Source organism: Salmo salar, chromosome 01, assembly GCF_965601325.2.
Source record: "Salmo salar chromosome 01, fSalSal1, whole genome shotgun sequence".
NCBI classification, from domain to species: domain Eukaryota; kingdom Metazoa; phylum Chordata; class Actinopteri; order Salmoniformes; family Salmonidae; genus Salmo; species Salmo salar.
Genome location: NC_138291.1, coordinates 76,324,312 through 76,347,351, shown reverse-complemented (window position 1 = coordinate 76,347,351; position 23,040 = coordinate 76,324,312). Strand labels below are relative to the sequence as shown.

The 23,040-nt window shown below is 41.3% G+C and overlaps 1 protein-coding gene across 11 annotated transcripts in view; it reads left to right on the top strand.

The window, feature by feature from the left end:
- Positions 1–22,738, top strand: part of kcnma1a (potassium large conductance calcium-activated channel, subfamily M, alpha member 1a) — a 268,675-nt gene extending 245,937 nt beyond the window's left edge. For 6 of the 11 annotated variants that reach the window (XM_082976695.1, XM_082976696.1, XM_082976694.1 and 3 more), the window contains 9 exons: positions 142–366; positions 1,142–1,334; positions 4,470–4,583; positions 7,939–8,069; positions 13,329–13,523; positions 14,059–14,177; positions 14,930–15,154; positions 16,558–16,586; positions 17,656–22,738. In XM_082976695.1, coding sequence (XP_082832821.1) covers positions 142–366; positions 1,142–1,334; positions 4,470–4,583; positions 7,939–8,069; positions 13,329–13,523; positions 14,059–14,177; positions 14,930–15,154; positions 16,558–16,586; positions 17,656–17,807 — 1,383 coding nt within the window. In that variant the 3' untranslated portion in view covers positions 17,808–22,738. Of the gene's footprint in view, positions 1–141; positions 367–1,141; positions 1,335–4,469; positions 4,584–6,160; positions 6,245–7,938; positions 8,070–13,328; positions 13,524–14,058; positions 14,178–14,929; positions 15,155–16,557; positions 16,587–17,655 lie in introns of all 11 variants that reach the window. The other 5 variants (XM_082976700.1, XM_082976697.1, XM_045722309.2 and 2 more) reach the window with 2 other exon arrangements.
- The last annotated feature ends 302 nt before the right edge of the window (positions 22,739–23,040 follow it).

Below are 23,040 nucleotides of genomic sequence, written 5' to 3'. Positions count from 1 at the left end.
TTCTTTCTTTCTTTCTTTCTTTCTTTCTTTCTTTCTTTCTTGTTTCTCTCATGCCCCAATACTCTCTCTGTCTCCATGTCTCTCTCCCTTCTCTCACTCTTTCTCTCTCCCCCTCTCTCCCCTCTCTCTCTCCCTGCTCAGACCCGGAGTGAGGCATCCATGACGGTGTTGAGCGGCCATGTAGTGGTCTGTATATTTGGAGATGTCACGTCCGCTCTAGTGGGGCTGCGAAACTTGGTGATGCCTTTGAGAGCCAGCAACTTCCATTATCACGAGCTGAAGCCCATAGTGTTTGTGGGCTCGCTGGAGTACCTGAGGAGAGAGTGGGAAACTCTACATAACTTCCCCAAGGTCTCCATACTACCTGTGAGTACCACTGTAATATGTACGGTTACAAGCCAAAGTTATACAACTGACAACATAATGTACTTACAATGCCATCACGATCAGTACTATATGTGAGTATACCAGTGTAACAACGCTCCAGGATTCAATACCAAACCCAGCTGTACTGTTGTTATTTTGAGACTGTTTACTTGTATTTTCTTATCTCAGTTGACGTATGAGATCTCTTCCCTTTGTTGCCTCGCACTGTCTGAATGAAAACAATCTAAGGTGAAGGGTAAAATGACTGTAAGCAGTGATAAAGCAGTATAGCATTACCTAGTGATATAGTATTTCCTTTGTGGATTTGTTTGTGATTTGTCGTGGTTGTTGTTGTGGCTGTTCTTGTCAATTCCACAACCGGTTCCTGAATTCAGTCTTCCATCAATTCACAGCAGCGAATCCTGCCTATTCATACGGAGTTAAAATGCACTGCAGCTGCCCTTCCTTGGCCATCTCAGATGTGAAAGTCTGGCATGGCTGCCTGCTTTAGAGCTTGTTAATGCTTCCTTGACTGAGTATCAGAGAGCCCTAAGAAACCAAGGCTGTTAGCCTTCAGCGCCCACTACCCTTTAGATTAGTCCACGTCTCTAATTCCCCAGTGCCCAGTTAGATCAGCTGAATGTCACTGCCGCTAAAACTACAATACTTGTTATCTAATCTCCCAAAGCACCCCTCACTTAGTCTCTAATTAGTTTTTCTCTCCCCCTTCTTCTCTCTCCTCTCTGTCCGTCTCTTTTCTTCACCGCGCCTGAAGGGTACGCCATTAAGTCGTGCAGATTTAAGGGCTGTCAACATCAACCTCTGCGACATGTGCGTGATACTGTCGGCCAATCAGAACAATATCGACGACGCCTCGCTGCAGGATAAGGAATGCATTCTGGCGTCGCTCAACATCAAGTCTATGCAGTTTGACGACAGCATCGGGCTCTTGCAGGCTAACTCCCAAGGTAAAGACTAACTGGCCTACAAGATACAATACTGTTCTGCACTGTTCTGTTTTGGCTGCAGGGTTGAGGGTAAGAGAGGAGGAGAGGAGATGAGGGAAGAGGATAGTTTTACCACTTAAATCAGTTATTTTTTTAAGAATGGTAAATAAACACGGTAAATTAAATGGAAAGTGGTGTTCAACCTCGTAAATAATATCCTTTAATGATGTGAAACCACATCACTGTTGTTATTGTGTCTGTCTGTCTGGCAGGCTGAGTGGAACAGATTGTTGATGCGTTCAGACAAACAGATAAGCCTCATATCCCATCAGGTGTCATCATGTTTAACCAGCCAGTACTAATCACCAGACAGCCTTCTTCAGCTGTTTTTCATGGCAGTCCATCCTCTACCTCCTCCATTCATCTATTAATCAGTCCCTCCAGGATCCTGCAGTGTGTTTTTGTCATATTTGCGGGCACAAATGCTTGGTTTTGCTGCAGCAATTCTGACATTTTGTATGTCGATTTTCAATTATTGTATCCCAATTTGCCAGGAAATACACTGTTAAGGGGAAAAAAATTGTTGACGTGTGGCTTCACTGAACCATTTTATGAGGTAAAAGTGCGGTGATTGGTTACAATTGCAAGCCCTCTTTTTTTTGTTTTATGTGGTAATAGCACAGCGATTGGTCAATTTTGCAAACCATCGCATTATAGGCGGGAGATTGTTGAGAAGGCAACAAAAATTACGATCAGAAAATAATGGAGGGACTGAATCTTATGCATAGATAGATCAACGAACTTATGCGTAATATGCCAAGCACTTCCACATGATTTAGGAGAATGCAATTATTTATCCTGGTCTGAGTGAGTGATGTGCTGTCGTCACAATGAGCAGACTAAATCGGAGGTCTCTGTTGCTCATGGGAGCATTATTCACAGACATGGAGGGCCTACACCAGTGGTTCCCAACAAGGGTACAATAACCGCTGGGGGTACTTGGCCTATCCACAGGGGGGTACTTGGCCTATCCACAGGGGGGTACTTGATAAGACTCATGATGTCATAGGCTTACTGGTAAAAATGCACGAAGGGAGTACTTCAGGGGTACTCCGGGCAGAGCAAAATTCAGTTGGTGGTACAGTGACCGTAAAAGGTTGGGAACCAAAGGCCTGTCACAGTGGTTGATTGATGAAGCCTATTGTTATCAATGAGTTTGTCTTACATCGTCTGTATCCATTCCACTGATAAATATTGCAGTTTAAGAGTGCACATGCACGCACGCACACACACACGCACGCACGCACACACGCACACACGCACAGGTGTAATATATCACAGTGTGTAGCTTTGTGGATTCCTTCCTCCCTGACAATATCCTGTTCAGATGTGGGGTGTGAAATTTAAAGCAAGAAGGTGCACATGAATAAGTAAAGAGTTGTATCGCTAGGGAGACGTTCACATGGCTGCGGTCTACGGTACGATGTAGTCTGTAGACCGCAGAGCTAAGTTGTGCCCGAGGGGGTCTGTAGCCCACACGCATGCATTTGCTACTGCATGATATGGAAGCCGTAAAACAATTTTGTTTTGTGAGAAAATCTATTTCCCTCTTGTTTGTCAGTATAAGAAGTCTAGAAAAGTACATGCCAAATGCAGTCAAGACATTATAATGAATCCACTCAGATATACAATGTGACTGATAGTCAATGATCTGTATAGAACTCTCCAGTTTTCTCCATCTAACTTTTGGTCACTTGTAGCCGAACTGATTTTGACGCATTGCCCTCCCTGTTGGAAAATCTCATTTTCAGATGTATTCACTTTATCCATTGTTAGTACTTTCACAATTGGATACTGTATATTTGACTTCTTGTTTACTGTGATCATGTAAGAATAATGTTTTTTTAGAGGCAATATCCAAAACCCAGTTGTCATTCTCAGGAGATATAAATGTAATATTTTATAGATGTCAACAAAATGAAGCATACTCTGAGTGATCTTCCAGTCTCTGACTGCTAGAAACCGTGCCGATCCCCAGTTTCAGTAATTGACATAACAAGAGTGTAGATAATGCAGTTTAGCCTGTAGTTTGTGATGAATGCTGAGCTGTTGGTGTTGTCCTCTGTAGTGAGGAGGGTGAGAAGATCTATTCTGTACTGTACAACAGCCCCCAACCCCTCCATCCTCCCAACTACTCTCCAATGTCTAACATTTGTTTTAAAACTTTGTGACCTGAATATATTCCCGTCGTGCGTTGTTTTGTTGCTGCTGTGCTGTAGAACTATGAGGTGGCGTTTTGCTTCAGTCAGCACTAAATGATGGATGTCACAACACAGGTCATGCATTATGTATCAAGCATTACTGATTTAAGGCGTTTGTGTCACTTTGAGGAAATGCAAAAATGTGAAGTCATGTGAATTCATACCCATCACTCGCCTCTTGTATTTCATGGTCGAGAATCGCACAGTTATTTTCCCGATAAAAGGTTTTCAGGATCCACTCCGCCAATTTTATGGTAACAAAATGAAGCGCATATAAAATGTATGGAAGGCAGGCAGGTTGATGGAAAGATGCGAATGCTAAATGTGTCTCTCAGCTGACCCCTAAAAGCACAATATCCATATTGACATTTTTAGGAAGCGCCTGCATCATTTTCCCCGTCCCTGTCTACACATCTTTCAATCTGCACTTCTGAACAATACGAAGAGCCCATCTCAGTCAGTAAGCCCAGCAGCTTTTACTGAATAGTCTAGTGTTACTAAGTTATTTGACGGACTGTGTATGGTCAATCAACACGCTTTGTTTTTTTTCGATTATAGTTTACCGTTTTTTTTTAACAAAATTACATATGACCTTTTCATTCACCGAAGCTGAGGTATGTGATTTGTGAAGCGATATCAGTGTGATAGCTCATGGTTTTGTGTATTTCTCTCTGTGCTGTAATATTACATCTCATTGTCTTGTATCCGTCTGTATTGTTGTTTCTCTGTGCCATCGCTTTCAACAATGGAATATATCATGGTTTTCTGTCAGTCTGTGTATAAATACAGCTTTTTCTGCGTGACGTAGGTTTCAGTACATCTTGTTTTGTGGGTATCTAGCTCTTGCTGTTAGTTTCAATGGTTTTGTGTGCATCCTTCTTTGTGCTCTGTGTAGGTTTCACGCCTCCTGGAATGGACCGGTCATCTCCAGACAGCAGTCCAGTACATGGTTTAGTACGCCAGGCCTCCGTCACAACCGGCGCCAACATCCCCATCATCACTGAACTAGGTGAGACACACAACTAACCATTTACTACTGATAGATCCCAGCCGGTAAAACATGTTGAAACAATGTCATAATGATATCATTTCAACCACTTTCTGGTTGTTGTGATGTCATTTGCCTGTTGGGAAAATATTGCGACATTGTACACAGAGTTTGGCCAACTCACTTAGAGATTTAGAATCTTCAGGACCGCCATGTTGGCTCCAACAGTTCGGTGGACATTCTTTTGCATTCTGGCTAGAATGCAGGTTTGAATGTTTTTGTTGTGGAACGATTGATGCCAATGTGGAGGTTAGTTGGCCGAACTCTTTATTTTCTATGGCTGTGTTGACTAACTCTAGCGATATGGTGATGATAAAGATGAACGATTATTGACTTTGGCTGAGATTTGTATGGATTTAGATACAAAACTGAGCATTTGTTTTCATTTCAAATGTCACTCTCTTTGTGTAAGTTCTAGCCGATATGTCTCGTTACGAAGTCGGAACACTCTCACTTCTTCCAGGTCCCATTTGTCCATTACCAGCCTGATGGAGAGGGAGAGAGTAAAAAGAGAGTGCGCGAGGAAGCTAAAAAGTGCCACAGTAGCAAAATGGGTGCATTTAATAATAACAATGGCGCTGGCTGTATTCTCTAGTATTCCATGTGGTCCAGGGGACTCATGAAAGTTTCACATCTCTGAGGGCTTTTAAAGCACCAGAGACCAGGGCCACTAGAGCCACTCTCTCACCCCTGACTAAAGCACTAGGGACTGGCCACTCTGTCTCCATCTCTCCCCTCTGACCCAATTAGAAAGCACTGAGGCGTGAGGAGGCTAAGAGATGGATGGAGGCACAGATAGAGACGGAGAGAAACAGGGACATGAAGCAGCATGAATGTTTTCTCACCTCTCTTTCTTCAAACTCTTGAGTACTACATATGTAATCAACAAAACAAGTGTAGCTATTCAGGTTTTTCTTGCAGTATTTGGTTGGATATGAATTAATTCCACAGGTCCGTTTTGATTTGGAATACTTTCAGCTATGTTTGATTTAGAATAATTCTACCCCCACATATAGTGTCAGGCCCTGGTTATTAGTGCCAGCATCACTAACATTGTCATCCTCCTCTCTGAGAGTAGAAAGATAGTAAAGTGGGGCACATCAATCTCTGGAACTATACACTATAATTGTAGTGTCAATGTTGTCAGTTTACAGCACCATAGTCAAGATGCAAGTCTAATGGAAAATGTTAAGAAGCTGGCTGAATTGCAAGATCAATTTGATGGAGTCACATAAAGTTGGTTTATGTATACAACATTGTAAATCCCTTTGGTGCCTTAAAAGCCGTACAAATTGGCAATTTGTGTTTTAGTGGTATGGTTCAGTCGCATCTGGGCTATGTACTTTAATCTCTGGTGCCGTAGTTGCATGTCATGGACAACCATGGTTACCTTTACATACAGTCAGTGTCTAATCCCGTGGTTGACATGATGCGTGGTCTCAGACAGAACTGCCTTTCTTTTCTCTTCTCTTTGAAGCTGTTCCAATAACGACCCTATCTCTCCCCCCTCTGCTCTCCACACGTCTTACTGTCATTAGCTAAACCTGGCAAAATACTGCCTTTGGTTTCATTCAGTCAGGAAAAAAACTGTGGAATCAACATACAAATGATAACTGAGCTGGGTAAGCCAGGCTTTTGTCCTCCGCTCGCTGCCGTCCGATCTCTCGTTCTTTTGTTCTCTCTCTCTCTCTCTCTCTCTCTCGCTCTCTCTCTCTCTCTCTCTCTCTCTCTCTCTCTCTCTCTCTCTCTCTCTCTCTCTCTCTCTCATCTTGTCTTGATGTATCTGGCTGCAGCCGAGGTCCTCGCTGGCTGCTCCCATGGCTTCACTTTGAACACATTTTTTATTTTTAATTCTCGGTTTCTGGTTGAAAAATGGACTGTCTTGTTTTGGCCTTTTATTTAATGATTTTTTTCCGTGGTGTTTTTATTTTTTTCCGTTTCGTTTTTTTCAGAGCATCGTTCCGGCACTTTGATCATTGCTCGGTCTGTCCTTGTGGCTGTTTTCATAGCACACACCCCACTCCCGACCCCAACCCCTCCCTCAACACCCCACCACCTCCTGGTTCAGTCTCTTTGGCCTGGGCCCGTTTGCATCATCAGCCCCCTTGTCTGGTTGACTGACATGTCTGTTCCTCTGCAACACAGAGGAAGCCTGGGAAGAAATCATATTTCAAAAAACAATAGATCAAACCTTCCCTTTAAGATGTTTATTTTTATTTATTTTTTGGGTTGTTGCTTCTTTTTTTTTACCTAAGCCTAGATGTTGAAGGAGTCAAAGACAGGCTTGTGTTGTGTGAAGCCTCTTTTCAAATGCAGTTGGATCTCAGGCTCTTGTCCACTGGCGCTAGAAAGAGAACCCTCTCATCTGAGGTTAAATAAAGACCAGACGGTTCTACTAGGGAAAGTCATCTTCACGAATGGTTGAAAGTTTGTTTTTATATGGTTCAATCTTGTGTTCTTTTCCTCTGGTTAGCAATATTCTACACAGTATAGAAAGAGATTTTTCTACCCTGGCCACGTTATGATTTGAACCTTTTTCATCATTAACAATTTCAAAATGTCGTATTACTTCGATCTTTAAAAGCAGGCTGTGGCTATGTGAATTTACCCCACAGCTCTATGTTATTATTGTTGTTTTAAATAATCATTTGACTTTCAGGAAAAGGTAATTACCTCAATATCTCAATAGGTGACGATGTGACCACACATTTTCTTATCTGAGATATCAATGAAGCTTTAAAATGCATGTTACATTATGTGCATGATCTTCTCACCTGAACATGCACAATATCATCTTGAATATAAAAACCACAATATGGTGGATTGAGGTGTTTCGCACAACTAGGTAAAATCCATGTCCTGAATGCAATTACAGAAATGGTTTGTTCATGACGGAATGTACTGTGCATCTACCATGAATGCCAAATCCATAACGCTTTGGTTCAAACACCACTATCTATTCTGTACCTCCAGACCTGAGACCTGTGAGAATATATGCCCTTGAGTCATAGAAGGACCCGTAAGTGTCTTCTTCTAATATAGTGAATGATTCTGTTCCGGTCAGGGCCTAAGACTGGGTGTTGACTAGGAACATTAACACTGGATTCCAACTAGGAATATTGGTTTATATTGACTGAATGGGTCATAAAAACACTTCACAGCTCACAAACACAAAAGTGCCCTAGCTAAGTCACCCAGCGATTCTCTACTTCTCTGGTCCTCAGGTGTGTGTGTGGGTGTGTGTTTGGCATGCTGTGCTGTGTCCTCCCTGGCCTCTCTCTCTCTCTGACTGTGTTTTGGGTCTCCCCTCTCTCAGTGAACGACTCCAACGTTCAGTTCCTGGACCAAGATGATGACGATGACCCGGACACAGAGCTGTACCTGACACAGCCCTTCGCCTGCGGAACCGCCTTCGCCGTCAGCGTGCTGGACTCTCTCATGAGTGCAGTGAGTAGACAATACTAAGTATACGCTACTCAGTTTACACAGTTCTTAGTATACACTAGATCATTTATCCTATTTATCCTTTATTTAATCCAACATCATACTAAATGTCTCTCATGTACGGGGTAGAAGTCACCAGGAGACCTTTTTGTAAAATAGAAGTCTATATTTTATCGATATTTAAATATATATTTAATCCATATTTTAATTCATATTGTATTTAGGTAGGCTAGTGGCTATTATTGCCATAGTGTGAAGCAGCATCTGAGGAGGGAAACAGTTGACTGATGCAACAGTCAGGGCTTGAAGTGATTGGCTTTGAGTCTTTCATACAAGATGACTGCAGCCACAGGACAATACACATATAGTGGGTTTACTATAAGACGTGCATACTTAACTAAGTACTGTATACTAAGGACTGTAAACTCAGGAGTGTATACTTGGTAATGTCTACTCACCTGCACCCATGTCTGCTGTCTCTAATGCTGGTTACACACACGCACGATCACACAGATGCGCGCGCACACACACACACACACACACACACACACACACACACGCACGCACGCACGCACGCACGCACGCACGCACGCACGCACACACACGCGCACACACACATACGCACACACACACACACACACAGAGTAAAGGGGTAGACTTAAAGGATGTGGTAGCATCATAAGATCTGCTCAGCGCGGTAGCAATATGGAGTAGGCAGAAGTTGGTAAATGAAATGCCACATTGATCAGACAGCGCTGCCAGCTCCACTGACATCAAAAGGGAAGTTGTTGCCACCACTCCTCATATAAAATGTCACGAAACGAACTTTCAAGGGGCTTATTAGATCTTTTAACAAGGTACAGTACCAGTCAAAAGTTTGGACACACCTACTCATTCAAGGATTTTTCTTTTTACTATTTTCTACATTGTAGAATAATAGTGAAGACATCAAAACTATGAAATAACACATATGGAATCATGTAGTAACCAAAAAAGTGTTAAACAAATCAAAATATATTTTATATTTGAGATTCTTCAAAGTAGCCACCCTTTGCCTTGATGACAGCTTTGCACACTCTTGACATTCTCTCAACCAGCTTCATGAGGTAGTCACCTGGAATGCATTTCAATTAACAGGTGTGCCTTGTAAAAATGTGCTGAGGTTCCCTCTAATGGCACATATGACACGCAAGGTGGGCCTTCAAAACACTTTCATCTTCCAACAATGTCAGCCCTGTTCCTGAAGACAAGATACGGAAAAAGTATTATCTTGTGACTTTGTTCCAACCATCGCTACTCCCCTCTGGTGCAGTGATGGCTTAATTCCAGCTTGTCACATCATGAGTGAGGTTAGAGGAGAGCAGAGTAGCCCTCACACACACACACACACTGTCTGTGGTCAGAGGTGAGGGTGGCTAATGGACAGCGCTCATCCATCATGGTTCTCCACAGAGCTGTCAGGAGCCTGGGGAGAAGAGCTGCCACTCAGGGCGTAACTTACAGTCAGGCGTGTATACGTTTTACTTATGGGTGGTCTCGGAAATTGAACCCACTACCTTGGTGTTACAAGTGCCATGCTGTACCAACTACCCTACAAAGTACCATTGTTATTAACGTTATCAAGCCGCCCTCTGCCATAGTGGTGCCCAAAAGTCGTGATAAACCCAGTCATTTTTAACAGCGGCTAATGACTATTTTGCTTAAATTGCACTATAGCAGCCTGGAAATACGACGACATTGCTAAAGTAGGCAAATATTTAGTAGGAAAAAAGTTTGCTATCATTATCATGTTGTAAAATATATTTTAGACAGATGGCAATGTTGTCATTAGCTAGTAAAATGTGTATATAAAATAAAATGCTAGCAATGTTAACGTTGGCTATCTGAAATCCGGTGGTCTCGACTCAGTCTATGCTAGCTAGCTAACATTATACTGCATCTAAAGTCATTCTGGTGACGTCAAAATTATGACAAAAGGTTTCACTAAAAATGATTTGCCTCCTTTAGAAATGTAATTGTATTTCCAAGCCACTCTAATGCACTTTTAATTATATATCTTCATCAGTGACAATTGACAATGCATTGACTAGAATGCTCAGGTGGGCATCAGTCATAAAATAGGAACTCTGTGTTCCATGAAGTGCTAGCGTGGACTTTAGGGGCTCTATTTTCGGCTGGCGTTAAGCCAGTGAAATTGTCAAACACACGCTCGTTTGCAATTTTGACCTGTTAAAGCATAGCGCCAGATTGGTCATTTACCTGTTTTATATGAGCTTGCTTGCGTGGGAGGGGTGGCAATGTCTGGGGATATTTAAGACCAACCGAAAGCTGGTTTTAGCTGTAACGAGGTTAGTTATGGCATGGATTTGCGGAAGCACAGTCTATCCAGCCGTGTCACACAGTGCCCATTTGCGAATGGAACAAGAGATGTGCTTTTTGTGCCCGTAAACCTCATATTTAGAAACAAACAGTTTTTTCCCATTTCGTTTGATGTCATTAAAAAACAAGCATAGCCTCCCTTCCTCTCAGTGAAGGCTGTTTTTTTGTCCCGACCAATGCATTCGCCAAGTAGGATCAGGATCGATAAAGGGTTTGGCTTGTGACCCAGCTAGCAATGAGGAATCGGCCCAGAAGCGGCCTTCTTCCAGGGGGCTGGAACTGATTGAATCGGCCCGGAATCGGCTGTCGGACTCGGCCCTGAATCAAAATGAATGACTGCCCAGAATTGGCCCAAGTACATCAGGCTGTTTCTGTCTACCGGAATTCATCCGACTTTGCCGGCATCTTACCAGAATCCCCCCAGAAGCGGCCAGATGCAAATTTAAATAAATGTATACACAATTACCCGATTTAGTAATTTTAAATGTTACTATTATACATTTTATACATACAAATTATACCCATCCACAAAAAAACATTTTGTGTCAAAGGAAACACTTGGTGACCGTGTCAGCGTGCATGCGCCTGGCCCGCCATAGGAGTCTCTACAGTGCAATGGGACAAGGACATCCCGGCTGGCCAAACCCTCCCCAAACTCAGACGACGCTGGTCCAATTGTGCGTCGTCTCATGGGTCTCCTGGTCACGGCCAGCACGGGTCTTGAAACAGCATCTGTAGCAACGTAGTTTGCACTGCGATGCAGTGTCTTAGACCGCTGCGCCACTTGGGAGGCTCCATCAACAAAGTATCAAAATACTAAAATACTGCACAGGACTCTTAAAGAATTTCATTTAATGTTAATTGTATTTTTTGATCACAGAAACAATGAGAAAATATGGAAAAATAATAAAATATTAATTATATAAAGCAGCCCGTGTAATCATCTGCCAGACAGTAGCCTCAATTGGCCCGAGTCCCAAGTAATACATTTGGGCCAGATAACTCACACCGGAATCATCCCTAGCTCAATCCCCGCATCCAAGCCATAAGTAATACTGCCGAAGATGGCCCAGACTCGGGCCACATCACATCAGCCGAGTCTGACTCTCAGCCGGAATCGGCCCAGATCCACTGTGCTAGCTGGGGAGACCGCTTTGAAATGAATCTTAATCACCAAAGCTTTATTAAAAGATTAAGTTTGACAGCGGCAAAACAGTGAGCGGACATCCCCTTTTATCTATGTAGGCTATTAAATTTTTTTACTCCTGTTATTAAACTCCCTCCATGTAGGCTACATGTCCAGATGCCCATCATGGAACGAGAGATGAGATTATCCGGTGACACTCATATTTAAAAACATTGAAGTTATTTTCCTGTAACAATTGCTTGTTTTCCATGTAGTTTAATTAAAAACCAAGCCCTCAGTAGGCTATCCTTACCCTACTTTAACGAAAGCTGCTTTCACAATAATACGTCGGATGTATTTCTTATCCTGGCCATGCATTAGGAGTAGCCTGTCCATAAAAGGTTTCTAAATGGTCTACTCGTCATGCTTTTGCATTATTCACAGTTCGCATAAGCCTACCTGCAGTGCACGACTTGTATCCATCCCAATTTCCAAACATGCGCTCCTCCAAATGTTTTTAAATGATTCAGTCCTGTAATGCAGTATCAACGGTAGTATCAACGGTAGGCATAGGCTATGTCTTGCTTATTGAGAATGTGCTTCACACATACTATACATTTTACGGGAGCCTAGTAGTTTTTATTTGAGAAGAAGTGCAATGACAAAAGGCCTGTACTTGTTAAAGCCAAATACAACAATGGTGACTGTCAACACTCCAGACATTTTATTTAACACTTATTTAACTAGGCAAGTCTTATTTTACAATGCCGGCCTACATATTGAACAAACACTGGATGTTTTTTTTTTACTGTTGCGATCAGTTGTTACTGTAGCCTATGCAATATAATAAACTGTATTATCAATTCACAATGGACTCGGACAAGAATATTCCTCCAGACGAGTAGATGACAACGCAAAGACCATCAATAACCTACAGAACTTGAGACAAACGCATACAATATTAAGCAATGGAACACCTTGATTGACCAGTTAGTGGCCAAGCCCAAGTCACACCTATGACTTGTTTGTTCATCAAAATCCAGGCCTTTCGGGCCACCAGCAGGTATTGCGCTCATAATAACGGCTGTGAAAACACATTCCCAGACCTACAGCGCTACCGCCAGCGCTTAGATTTACTATTGCGTTAGGTTTGTTAAAATAGAGCACTAGAGCTTCTATTCTGCTATTGTATTTCTATACCTGTTGGAACAATATGCATTATCAACATGCTTGCTTCAGCTTTTCAATGTATTTTATTAAAGGAGAAATGGTATTGATGTGAAACCTGCAAAACCAGTCTATGAGGAGAAGTTGAGTAGAAGTTGTCTTGGTAAGCAAGGTTGGTGAATGAATGTCAAATGGAAGTAGTTCCAGTACAAGAAAACCTTTTTCTGTAATTGGTCTGCCCTGTCTCCTCACCTCTCTGTCTGGCCTGTATGAAGAGACAGGCCCGGGGTCTAGATAACATGGGGCGCGTCCACTCCATGTCTCTCTCTAATCATCCCTATTTCTCGATTTTTCTCTCCTCATCCCTCCTCATCTTTCCTCATTTCTCTCCCATCTCTCCCTATCCCCTCCCACTCCTCTCCATGCCTCCCAATCCCTTTCTCCTCATCATTCTCCCTCCCTCCCTATTATCCAAACCTCTCCTCATTCTTCCCCATCTCTCCCCTTCTCCATCTGCCACATATTCTCTACCGTTGTGGCTCTAATGGCGTCTCCTTACTTACGGATCTCACATCCTCTCATGTCCGCAGACATACTTCAACGATAATATCCTCACCCTGATCCGGACGCTGGTGACTGGGGGAGCCACCCCGGAGCTAGAGGCTCTATTGGCCGAAGAGAACGCCCTGCGAGGGGGCTACAGCACGCCACAGACACTGGCCAACCGAGACAGGTGTCGTGTAGCCCAGCTAGCCCTCTATGACGGGCCCTTTGCCGACTTGGGGGTAAGTGGATGTTTAAACCAAGCTGACACATTTTGGCACTCCTCAGTAGCACCCAATCCTGCCTGCTCGCCTCCTAGCGGCACTTAATACAAAGTGAAGAACAGAGAACACGCAAGAGGGCTCTGTTAAGGAGGAGGAAGGGAGGGTTCTGGTGTGTGTTATGGAAAATAATAATGCAACTGTCTGAGAATATCACATGAGTTATTTTACTTTTTAATTTATCGGTGTATTGTTTATATATCTCATGTTAAATGTTTTAGTTGTTGTCAATAGTGCTTCAGATTCTGAAGGGGACAGATTCTGAAGGGCCATGTCACAAAGTGAAAGGATGTTGTTTTGTGTCATTTCCTGCATGATTTAAAGGACATTTTCTACACTGTATATTGTTATCTCCCCAAAAACACTCAGCAGAACTTATCAAGGGCACTGCAGTTTGACATTTGCAAAGACTTGAATTATTTTGTCATTTAGATAAATGATTACACTTTATTAGCAAACACATCCTGATGTTTTTTTGTTATTTGTTGTTTTCCAGGACGGCGGTTGCTATGGAGATTTGTTCTGTAAAGCGTTGAAGACGTACAACATGTTGTGCTTCGGAATCTACAGATTGAGAGACGCTCACCTCGCCACGCCTAGCCAGTGTACCAAACGGTGAGACCGTCGCTGTGTATCTTTAACATGTTGCTGTCATGTCCTGTTGCTGTCAAAGTGGGCACTGCTTATCATTGGACGGCATCAAATCCAAATCAAACTTTATTTGTCACATCCGCCGAATACAACAAGTGTAGACCTTACCGCGAAATGCTTACTTACAAGCCCTTAACAAACTAGTGCAGTTCAAGAAGAGTTAAGAAAATATTTACCAAATAAACTAAAGATTTTTTTTTTTTTTTAAAGTAACACGATAAAATAACAATAATGAGGCTATATACAGGGGGTACCGGTACTGAGTCAGTGTGCGGGGGTACAGGTTAGTTGAGGTAATTTGTACATGTAGGTAGGGGTGAAGTGACTATGCATAGGTAATAAACAGCGAGTAGCAGCAGTGTACAAAACAAATGGGGAGGGGGGGGGGGTCAATGTAAATAGTCCGGTGGCCATTTGATTAATTGGATTAGTTGGAGGTGTGTCTTGGTCAGTTTAGCCCGCAAAATGCCGCCATATTCAATCTGCCGCTCTAGGTCGGCTGCCTAATCCTGCTTAATGGGCGGCCTGCCTTCAGGCCTCTAACACAGAAGCATTTTCTAACCAAGAAGCATTTTGATTTGAAATAAATCGTTTTTTCAAATCTTGTAACTGATTCGTTTTCAACCACACCCTGTTAACTTTCTATTTTGCATACAGACACTGACTATACAGTATTGTTTGGTTCTGTCTTCCACTAACTCCTGTCCTGTCTACAGGTATGTGATCACCAACCCTCCGTATGAGTTTGAGCTGGTCCCCACAGACCTGATCTTCTGCCTGATGCAGTTTGACCATAATGCGGGCCAGTCCCGGGCCAGCCTCTCCCACAGCTCTCACTCCTCCCATTCCTCCAGCAAAAAGAGCTCATCCGTCCACTCCATCCCCACCACCAACCGGCAGAACCGCAGCAGCAAGGCCCGGGAGGCCAGCCACAAACAGAAGTAGGTGGATGAAATGTTTGTTATGTGTGTGTGTGTGTCTGTCTGTGTTTGCTCGGGCATGAGTAGTATGCGTTCCCGATCGAAGTTTGGTGTGGGTGTTGTGTCTATGTAAGGTTGTGGCCAGAGTGTGTTTGAGTGCGGGTGTACGCGCGCGTGAGACACTGTTTGGGTCAATTATCCATATCTGTGTGTTTGTTGGGGTTTGTGTTTTGTTTGTGAGATTTTGTGCTGAATGTCCACGTCATGTTTGTTGCAATGTTTGCTCTATAACCATCAGCATGTGGTCCTTGCTCTCAGCCTGCCTCCATAGCTACCATGATCTCATTAATGGAAACGTTGATGTGCATTATTTTCACAAATAATATTTGTAGAGCAAAAGAAAACACTTCTTATTTCCCGCTGACCTCATTGAACCTGTATTTGAGCATTCATTTAAGAACTCAAGATACCACCGAAAGAAGATGAGGAACCTTGACATAGAAAGACCTCTCATATGTTGTCTTGCTACCAAGCCGGTGACCGGTATGCCAGCTGTTTTTTTTGCTAGATGTTAGTTTCTATACGACACTATAATTTGACTCGTATTGGTATAGCCTTCTTATATGTTGGTATTCGTACAAACAGTATGGCGTGGTTATGGATTTAACGTAACACGATTTAAATTTAACACGACAAAACTTTACAGGGTATCTATGAACGAGAAACATCATTCGACCATCTGTGTGGACATCTGTCTGGTTATTGTGTCTGTTCTGTGTCATCGCATGTCCATGTTCCTAGTTCTCAATCTCAAATGCTTATTTTTAGTTCTGTTTTTAATTTTGATATATTTTCCATAGTATGGAATAAGACAATATATACATTAAGTTATATTGAGCGATAAGTCATTATTTTAAAGCTACTCAGAGAATTTGATTATAATGATGAGAAGACATATCATGCGACCAACACCACTCCCTAAACCGTGTTAGATGTTTTAGGTTCATTCTTAAGATTAAATACAACAGATCAATTGTAATGTCTTAGTGTCCTTTTAAATGTTCCTTAGCATTTACCTTAAATTCCTCTTCAACATTGCATGTTAGGGAAGTGAATTGTAGGTGTTCAGTATCTAGAAATGTAGACAGGGATAAGGGAACATCTGACAAGTAGGGTCGGGGTCAATTCAGTAAGTAAATTGAAATAACATAAAACACACAAAAGTGTAAAAAAAATATTATTTTGGCAATGGGGCCTCGTATTAGAAAATAGGATTTTGGTTTGATAAATTGCAGACAGTGTCAGTGCTTACATAGAGTACAGCAAGAGATCCAGTCATATCAGTGATTGTGTTTTAGACGTGTTATTTGCCTTGTAGATTGTAATACCATACTTAATTAGATTACCTACTTCTCTTTCTGAAGTGCAACAAGGATGAATAGAATGAGCCAAGGTATGCAAGTTAACGATTCTGCATGTCCTACTATTACTCTAGCACCCTTAACGTGGGGTTCTAATCATAACTTTGTCCCTGTGGAGATTGTTATGACAAGGGGAGGTTTTGTAGTGTTTTTGTTATTTTCCTGTAAGGATAAGTCATCACGCCTCAGTTTAAGTTTTGCTTTCAAACAACGGAAAGCAAAATGGCTGCTGCTGCCTCTGCCCTCTCCCTGTAATGCCCAGGACCATCTCTGCACTGCATGAGGTCCAACCTTTCTCCTCTACTTATCTTTCTGTTTTACCTCCTTGACACTTTAATTCACCTGATGATGATTTTTCTTTGTTTTCTCTAGACAGAGCCTCTATTTTGTATAATTTCCCTATTATTTATCATGTTTTTTAGTTTGCTTTATTTCAGCTTGAGACAAATTGCATTGTGTGAGAGGTCTGTGTGTTTGCACATATTCTTTCCTATTGAATGCGATCAGATGACTGATGTTGTCCAAGTGTTGGAAATACGTAGTAATCCAGATTCAGTATTACTCTATCAACTAGAGCCACAGAGACAAGGTGTTGCCTATCACGGACAATATAACACACCTAACACAAACTGTCGACGCTTGATTACCTAAAGATCATAGCTCGGGTATCGATATGTGTAGGCTCGAAACCTCAAACTGACACCTCCCCGAAACGGGAAGGCATGACAAATATGAAGTCTAAATTGCAGAGGTATATGGGGCATTAACTTTTGCACTCATAACCCTGTGGTGGTTTAGACGACAGACATCTTACTTCACCTTAGGCTTTAAAACATCAAACGCTTGTGCTGTAACACACTAGCCTGAGCGCTAAGCTGAATGACCCACACACACTCCCATTCACACAGACATACATGCACACACTCACCAAAGTTGAAATTAAGTAACTGATCTGAAACCTATGGTCCCTCATGGCGTTTTGGATTGGATGGTCATACATGCTATAAAAGACTGCTACTTAAACTGAGACAGTAATATATCACATGACACCATGTAGATTATTGAACACTAACACTTGGTTTTTGCCCCATCCCTCCGCAGAAAGGAAATGGTTTACAGATGAACCAGAAAATGCCTACCCACGGAACATTCAGATCAAGCCCATGAGCACTCACATGGCCAACCAAATCAACCAATACAAATCCACTAGCAGTCTGATTCCACCAATCAGAGAAGTTGAAGATGAATGCTGAAAACCAGGCCCCTTGATGACTTGTGAGAAGTCTGGACGCTCTTTCGAAAAGAGAGAAAGAGAGATGACGAACGGGGATGATGATGTTGATTCATTGGTCCCCACTCATTCTACAGATCAAGGGTTTGACATAAACACCACAACTTGAAGGGACCTCCTATGTGTATACCTTTAATGTTACTTCCATGCTCTACAATGGACAATGTTTTATTTATCAATCTTCCATAGAGATGTACATAATGACAATCAAATAAGGATTGTTCACCCCCCTAGCACTTTTGAAATTATTTTAAGAGTTGAAAAAAGAGAAGAAAAAGTACTTCCTGTCATTATTTGCAATAGTTCACATCTTTGTGTGACCAGACTCCATGGCTACTGTAGCTGAGGTTACTATTGGTTGTTGGAGGATGAGGGCCGCGGCAGTTTTCTCATCACAATATCATAACATCTCCAAAAGATCCACAAAACCCGCTGGGGTTCACCGCTCACCACTCATACTCCCTATCTGCTTCTGTTCTATTTGCACAAAAACTGACCACCTTCTTTTGCAACATAACGACTTGAAACATTGACATCTCCCCAAAACAACTACCATCACAGAAAGTGTCAGCTTTTTGGTTGTTGATTCACTGAATGAAAGAAAAGCTGCTTGTCATTTGGAGAGATGTACTGTGGTAATGTGGAAAGATCCATTATGTCACTGCTTAGGGTATGCTACTGTATGTCATCACACTGTTGAGTAATCAATGAATGCATTCCAGTCCTGTAGAATGGGATCATATTGAAAATCAGGTGTCTTGAGACTCAGAGTACAGTAAGAGACAGTTCTTGGATAAGCTGGCTGACAGAGTATATAGCTACACTGTACCTACATCTGTTCTGGTGATATCACAATGAATATGGATGATAATGATGTCTATGACAGCGTTTCAAGCTCCTATCATCGCATGGTATGTCCCTGAGCCCTTCTATAACAATAGAGCGCAGATGATCACCTTAAACTGAAAACATAAAAGGGAAGAAAGAACAACCTTGTCCTATCCCTTATGTGCAAACATGAAAGGGGTGTTTGGACAACCTTGTCTCGTCCCTGGTGAAAACATGAATGGGGTGAAAAGACAGCCTTCTCTTGTCCCTTGTGTGGACAGACGATGCATATGGTATGTACATGCAATGTGTGTACTGTACATGGCAGCGACGTGTCCCCTCAGTAAGAACATTGGTGGTACATCTGAGTTAAATGCATAAATTGGTATCATCATCATCTCTCCATCAGTGTGTCTGTGATGGTGGTTCAGCCTCTGGGGGAGCATCATGTGGGATCAAGGCTACAATCATCCAAGACAAATAGGAACTAGATCTGTCTGGGGGTTGCGGATCAGCTAATTAACTAAATAAACACGTTTCTATACTTAGTCACATCACCAATAATACACCAACTATGATTGAGCTGAACATTTTTTACAAACATTAGCTGTGTGCCCTAAAACTTTAGGGAAAGCTTTTAAGTCCAAACCTTCTTTACCATGATATCTTTGGCGAAAATTGGGATTTAAGAATGAAAAAAATAAGCAAATCATTTGAATGTTTTTTGTTTGTTGAGACATTTGGAGAAGCAATGCCACATATTGCATAAAATGGGCATCAATGGGTCCTCCTTTGACCAGAGCCACTGCCTGGCACAGGGTTGGTAACGGAGGCAGTAAAGAGCTTGGATGTTCTCCACTGCCAATCCTGATGTCATCATAACACCTCTGAACTCTATGTAGGTAAACGTTATGGAAAAGCTCAATCATAGTTTGGTTTAAAACGATGCCGCTGATGACTATGAAGAATGCTGGACAATACTGCCTGTGTTCTTCATGTTATCCTGGTCAAGGCTCAAGTGTGTGTTCAAAATGGACAGATTTTGTTTTGATCCAAAAGCAACCCAGACAGAGCTGCAGCCTTGAAAATGAGAGGGTATGGAGTCACAGATGATCCAACTAAAAACTAAACCTGGCTACTTTATATAAACAAACATGATTATTTTATATCCATATGAGCATAATAATTTTCTACTTATTATTACACATGACCTAGTGAATAATGCTTTATGAAAGTAATCCATTATTAATATTACCAGGCCTATAATTGCATATAAGGTTTTTATTCCCAAGTTAATTGCTTTATTTAACATAATCCTACCAAAATGATTCATATAAATTCTGAAATACTTATAATTAGACATGCATCATTGAAGAACAGTATAAGTCCTCTCTCCTCTTTGCAACAAAGACCATCCCTGAAAGTTTATTCTTTATTAAAAGTCCATATTGTATAGGAGATTACCTAAATTTAACTCTAAGCTTTTGTCTTAACTGTTGAGTGCTCCTTAAAATGTAGATGGGCCTAGTTGAAGGATCTCTGTAGCTGTATTGATAAACTTTATCGCTGTGTATAAGACTGCTCATTTTCATCGACAAGTGAATACGAATATGGATGTGTGAGTCAAACAGAAATGGGGTAAAACAATCGCAAACAAACATGAGTTTCAATGGGTGTAAATAATACCCAGACAGAGCCAATCGGAAAGGTGCATGAAGCTGGATCTGAGGCGTTTAGCCATTTGTTCTACAGAGGATCTGTAGGGATCTGAGAGCGAAACTGTGTGACCTTCACTATCAATGATTGACCTAAATTAGGTCTCTTTCTAAGGAGAGATACACTGAAGTATTTATGTGTGTGTATACTGTATACTGTCATTCTCCATGGACATGTTTCAAACTATGTGACAGAGAGAGATTGTTAGACCATCATCAGGTTGTTTGCAGGGAACAGATAGCCATGATAATATAGACAAAAGATAATGTATTTCTAAAGACCTGTCATTCGCGAGAACCCCCCCCCCCCCAAAAAAAAATATTTCTGTCTAAATATGTTGTGTAAATTCCTCCCATTATATAGATCACATGACTTTCTGAAGCAAAATGACCTGAGCTTTCTGTCTGTCTATTGGGTGTGTTGCAACTCTACTGTGGGCTCATTGTCCTGAGGTGAATTTTTTAATTGTGATTACATTGTCGTCACACTTTGTAGCAAGTAGAATTATTTTCAGAAAATATGTGAGTAAAAATCAATGTATAATTGGGTTGTTAATAATATACTTGCTAGCCTGAAAAATAGGGAATTGATATTTGATACGGACAATGACTTAATTCATTATACATAGTATTGACAAAGGACAAAATTATTATTTTGCCATATATGGGGAAAAAGAAAAACTAGACTTTTGAAATTAAAGATCCTTTTCCACATTGCAACAATAAAATGGAAAGAGCAGGTGTAATTTGACCTGGTAATATCAACCATCACAGAGATGCAGACATAGGGTAGCAAGGCTTATCACAATAAAGAGAGGACATACTTAATTTTACTGTTCTTGTTAAAATAGTTTTTTCTTATCAGGTTTACATTCCATTTTGTCAGCTCTAGTCAATTATGTTACCATAGTAATATCCATGGATTGTTTGAAACTGTCACAACTGCTTATTGATTGTTTACAGAGTTTTCTTTTTTGTATTCAGAAGTACTTAAATACCACTTTACTCAGAAATCAAATGGTACAAATCACAACCCAAAGCAGACACATACTTACAGAATAGTCAATTTCATTGTATCTAAATGTTTTTTAGTTTTTTTTCAATATGTGTACCCACAATTTGTGTGACTGGTTTGACTCAAACTGGAAAAAAATCACAACACTGGACTGAAACCTGTTCTGAAAGCTGTTCTTACATTCTAAGGTTTTTAAGCTTTATCTCTTTCCAGCGCAAATACTCCACAAATCTAAGGTACTGCTCTATACCATATCATACGTTTGTATTAGATGTTGAAGTCTTTGCAATGTATGCCTCTAAAGTTTTAGAGTGTTTTGAAGTGCCATGAAAAGTGTTGTTGAACAAGCATCGTTCAGTCATTCACAGACTCACTCATTCTGAATAAGTGAGTAAGGGTTGAGTTAGTTCCTCTCAGAAAGGGAAGTAAATGTATACGAGTATGGCATCTTATACTGGCATGGGGAACATCCAAGCCATCAATGCCTCTATGCCAGTAGAGTGCCAGGCAGTGCTATAGGTCTAAAGGAGGGCCTGTTTGAAGACCCACTATAGCAAAAAGTGGCATTGAAAAGGAGGGAAGGGTACATGGGGCATGGACACTGCTCATCAACCTTCAAAGTATCATACATCTGTGTTGGTTGTACTGTCTGTAGCCTAAGGTACCTATCTTGTTGTTAGGAGACTGCAGGGAGAGATGTTAAAACATGTGTGTTGTGTGGTAGAAGGTATGAATGACTGAAGGATGCACAGAGAGCAAAGGCCAGGGTTTCATGTGCTTGAGACCACCTGTCAGTGTTTTAGTCAACTTAAGAGTCAGGACTATGAAACTTCACACATTGTTGCATATTTTTGTTAAACTATTTTCTTGCTGTAAAGGATGGATATAACTTATTTGCTGGAAAATGTACTAGATGTAATAAAATATATAATACTATGGGGGGATTTAAGTCTTAACAACACATTGAAATTGCAGTTGGCAGTTTTTAAGTTGATTTTGATGGAGAATACAAATTATTATTTTTTTTGGGGGGGGGGGGGGTGCCTGTCAGTTCAGATGGAATTCAGGACATTGCTCTCACATGTCACATATCTGATTCTTTGGCACATGGTCATTGCAGGAATCAGGAGTTTGAAATAGCCTACTTAGTTTTGTCGAAGCGAAAATAGATATATGGAGAATTTGATGGTGCTGAGTTGATCTACCTGACTCTGTCAAATATAATCTGCTGACAAATATACTGTCTTGTACAAAAAGTTTGTACATAAATTGTACATGATTTCTTTTTGTATTTTCTCAAATTAAAATGGATGTATTTGTGTTCTAAAACTGGAACGTCTCCTCGCATTTCCTTCCAGCATTAGAAAATGTGTATATTCCATACAGTGATGCATGTTAGTCTTAAGCACTGTACAGCATTGGGAGAAAATAGACCATAGTCAATGACAATATACTAAAGTATCACATGGTGTTAATATTCAGTTTAATAATACTTAATTCAACAACGGTCAAATATACATACAACAATTAACATGAAACGTACACACAAAACAGCTTGTTGATTACAAGTTCTCTCCATCACAGTCTCGCCCTGGATGATGTCCTAGAAGAGCAGACTATCCTAATGTTACACATAG